We start from the raw sequence: 3,903 nt of genomic DNA on the forward strand, positions 1-3,903 counted from the left end.
GGGCCTTTACTTTGCTTCACATTCTAAAACTAACTCCTTGATATCTTTCAATAGATTTAACCTTCATTTTCAGAAATTAGTAGTAGTAAAATTACCATATCAACCTTCATGTATATTTTTACAAATGTGCATTCTGAGTCTAAGTTACAATGATATTAAAATCACCAACAAAACCTATTTCCTAGATCTATAAGTGCAACATACAACCAAAAGATTCTCTAAATCATTTCATCAAACACCTGTCTTGCATCATCCAGCGAATCACAATTTTTTAAACCAAGCTTATTCTCAAATCCAATTATTTAATACGAGTTCCATAAGGATGAAAGTTTTATCAACAGATTTTTTTATAATAAAATTATTAAATAAAATTTTGAGGCGCTATAAAATATCAACGCATTTTTAAAATATCAATTTATTTCAACACAAATAATTGAGTTCTTGACCTGGTCAAACTTCCTATACATATAAACTGAACCATAGGCAATCTAACAGAAAAACTCCAACCACATCAATAGCCACCCTCTTCATCATAGTGGCCACCAAAATGGCCCGGTTTATTGAGCTTGGTGGAAATGGAATTCTCAAAGATTCGCATATCGAGTTATTAGTATGTATGATTCTGGTTTCAATGTCTATTTTTTCTATAATCATCTTTGTGTGTGGTGGTGACTCTGATGATCATCATTCCCGTAAGAAACACCGTCGAGGGGGTCGCTCTGGTTTCGTAAATGGGGTATATGTTGATAACGCCGGTGGTGGTGATGGTGGTGGTCATGGCGGAGGTGGAGGCGGAGATGGTGGTGGTGGTGGTGGTGGTTTTTGATAAGCATAGCAATGGAAAAGAATGGGGTTTACAAAACAACCATATATATAAATTTAGTTGATATGTATGTGTCTAGAGACTAAGTTCGATGTGACATGTTTGGGGTTTGGAATAAAAAATAGCCTTCTTATGAGGTTTGGAAGGTGATAGTATGAGTTTTTTTATTTTATCTCTCACAGAGTGTGCTTTAGACATATACTTTTGTATTCGATGTGTAAGGAAGGAGGTTGCGGTTGTTGGTATTCAACCTTTTTGGGTTTGAAATAGTTAATTTTGTATTCAAACTACATTGTGATATGTGCAATGAACATATATTTTTATTTATATTTGCTTATGTATCCTTTTAAATTAAGGATTTAATAGATATATGTATCCTTTTATTTATATTTGCTTATGTATCCTTTTAAATTAAGGATTTAATAGATATATGTATCCTTTTATTTATATTTGCTTATGTATCCTTTTCATGAATGTCTTCGGTTGTAAAGATATTCTTAAAATACTTTTTAATATATAGCCAAATAAATCATGAAGCAAGTTTAATAGAAATATCGTTTTGTGGCTCATTCTTTTTGAATGTTGGCTTTTTTATCACCACAAGCAATAATAAAAGTCATAAATAATCATATTATCAAACGATGTGACTGCCAAGCTGGTGATGGAGAAAATTATACGTCATTCAATGGAATTTTTATAGCCGGGTCATGATTTGGCCACCTATCACATCACATTCACTTATCAGTTTATAACTTTATATGTATCTTTGCATTATCTCTAATACTACAAATTATTTAGGTCGACCAAAATGTATTCATCCAATGTCTGAATTACAAATAAATAGCAAAACATTTTGATAAAATTTCATTTAAAAAGATAAAAATACATAATGAAGGTTTTAGTTGATAGTTTTCAGATTAAACTAAAGCCATCAATTGAGGAACACAAAATCACCATTTAGGAGGATATAGCGACTGTTTTGCTCTTAACATGAACAGCAAATTTTATAATAAATATAATATACATAAACCCAAAATCACTTTCAAACTTGTTAATTTAGAGTCTCCTTCATGACATCTTCAGAAACCCCCATGTTGCATCTTCAATAGGTAAAACCAATGCTAGCTTCAATAATCGATAGACTAATGGAAACACAATATGTCTCTTTGTTTCCACCATCACTCTAGCAAGGTCAGAAATACTTTCCAAGTTAACAAATCTTTTATCTTTTTTCATAATGTCAATGTAGAAGTCAAGTTGAGGCTCAAGCATCATCATTTCCTGACAACTAAAATCATCTGGATACATCTTAGCCAATTTAAGTAATTTTGATCGGTTAAACTCACGAAATGAATCATGTGGATTAAAAGCAATTGTACAAATAATCAATTTGGATACTGTCGATACGTGACATTCGTCTTTTGTTTAAGGTTTTTTGGATTAACATAATCTTCTCCCATGATCAATGTTTCAATATTGTGTTTTTCGCAAAAAGAAAAGATCTCCTTCACAAGTGAATCAAACCCATCATCTCTAAACTTCTGCAATACATGCTTAGTTGATTTAGCCAATAACATAGCGTTCAAGACATATTTACCTTCTCCTAGAAGAGCTCGTGGCAATACATGTGTAATCCCTAAAATTTGCAACATCAAGTGCAAATAGAACACAAAATCAAATGATTTTAAATAGGTGTGGAGACCATTTGCTTGATGCGACACAAACTACTATCACCTTCCTCTTCAACATATTCAAGCACCTTAAAAATAGAAGGAAACACTTGAAGCACATGCGAAAGTGTGTTGCGGTGAAAATCAATCACCTTATTTCCACCACTTGAAAAAAGATGATTTAGCCTATTTTCATTTTCACTAATACCGATAGCTTCTTGTACTTTTTTTTTTGTCACTTTCTCGAATCATATCTTTTCGTTTGCAAGAAGTACAAACCACTCTGTTGAGAATGGCTATCATGTCAAAGAAATTCCCAACACCAAAATGTGTTTTTGCAACTGCCACAATCACTGACTCAAGTTGATGACCAAAACAATGTACATAATATGCCGAGCTATTTTCTTTTTTGATTAAATCTTTTAAACCATTAAACTCATCACGCATATCGCTTGTTGCGTTATAACTTTGACCTCTAACTTTTTTCAAACTGAGTCCATTTTGAGCAAAAAAAGAATCAATGGAAGATTTAAGGGATAATGCAGATATCTCCAACACATTAACGAGACCAACATTTTTCTCGTGAACAATTCCAAATGCATCAACATAACGAAAAGCAACAATGACTTGTTTCTTTGTATAACCAATATCAGGCACATCAAACAACAAGCTAAACACATCATCACCAATTTCTTCAAGGATGGTTTTGGCTTTTGATTTGGAAATATTGGTATGATCTTGAATATTTGGATCCCCAAATGAAAATATAGGGCTAGGTTGGGATATATTGTCAGAGGTATCTTCACTTGAAGATTCCCCTCCATTATCATCAATATCAAATCCCGGTGGTATTTTCCTTTTCAGAGCTATCTTCATTTTTTTTTCTAGCCATATAATATAAGAATTAGCTAATTCTACTTTTTTCAACATTTTCAAGAATTAGATTAAGTCAAATAAACAATAATTAGCTATTAAAAACTACCATTTAATAATTGATTTAGATAAGGGAAATAATTGAAGGACAACAAAAGCCAACCTAAGTTAACAATCTACCAAGTTACAAAATACAAACCCAAACAATTAACGATTTTATTTTCAATAAAACCAAACAAATTTAACCACTACAAAGGTAACAATTAAACACAAACAAGGAAAGAATTAATTAAGAACAAATAACAAGTATCAGGTAACAAAAGATTTAGAAGATAGTGATACTTAAATACCTTAAGAGAGGATAAAGTGTGGACTTGTGTCGTGGTGGTGGAGACTGTAGGTAGCACTGGTGTTATTGGAACCGGAATCAAATGGTGCGGCGGACGGGAGGGCAGTGGCCACGCCGGACGGCCTGATGTGCTGCTGTTCGCTGACATGAACTCGCGGTGGCAGTGAGAGTGAGAGTTGCTCTGGTTC

General features: G+C 32.9%; 1 protein-coding gene across 1 annotated transcript; it reads right to left on the reverse strand.

The window, feature by feature from the left end:
- Window positions 1–2,208: 2,208 nt before the first annotated feature.
- Window positions 2,209–3,369, reverse strand: LOC145064580 (uncharacterized). The gene is made up of 3 exons (XM_079012001.1): window positions 2,702–3,369; window positions 2,558–2,658; window positions 2,209–2,459 (listed from the first exon to the last, which is right to left on the reverse strand). The coding sequence occupies exons 1-3, from the start codon at window positions 3,367–3,369 to the stop codon at window positions 2,209–2,211; spliced, it is 1,020 nt and encodes a 339-aa protein (XP_078868127.1).
- Window positions 3,370–3,903: the final 534 nt, after the last annotated feature.

The sequence above is a fragment of the Lactuca serriola genome, chromosome 7 (genome assembly GCF_051521515.1).
Source record: "Lactuca serriola cultivar US96UC23 chromosome 7, Lser_US96UC23_V15, whole genome shotgun sequence".
In the NCBI taxonomy this organism is placed as follows: domain Eukaryota; kingdom Viridiplantae; phylum Streptophyta; class Magnoliopsida; order Asterales; family Asteraceae; genus Lactuca; species Lactuca serriola.

What these genes read in the sequence shown, in the direction of transcription:
- LOC145064580 (XM_079012001.1), bottom strand. Translation starts at nt 3,369, where the DNA reads ATGAAGATAGCTCTGAAAAGGAAAATACCACCGGGATTTGATATTGAT. An exon ending in AAAAGTACAAGAAGCTATCG is followed by an intron (nt 2,659 to 2,701) that starts GTATTAGTGAAA and finishes TCTTTTTTCAAG; the next exon opens with TGGTGGAAATAAGGTGATTG. An exon ending in TGAATATGTTGAAGAGGAAG is followed by an intron (nt 2,460 to 2,557) that starts GTGATAGTAGTT and finishes TGCAAATTTTAG; the next exon opens with GGATTACACATGTATTGCCA.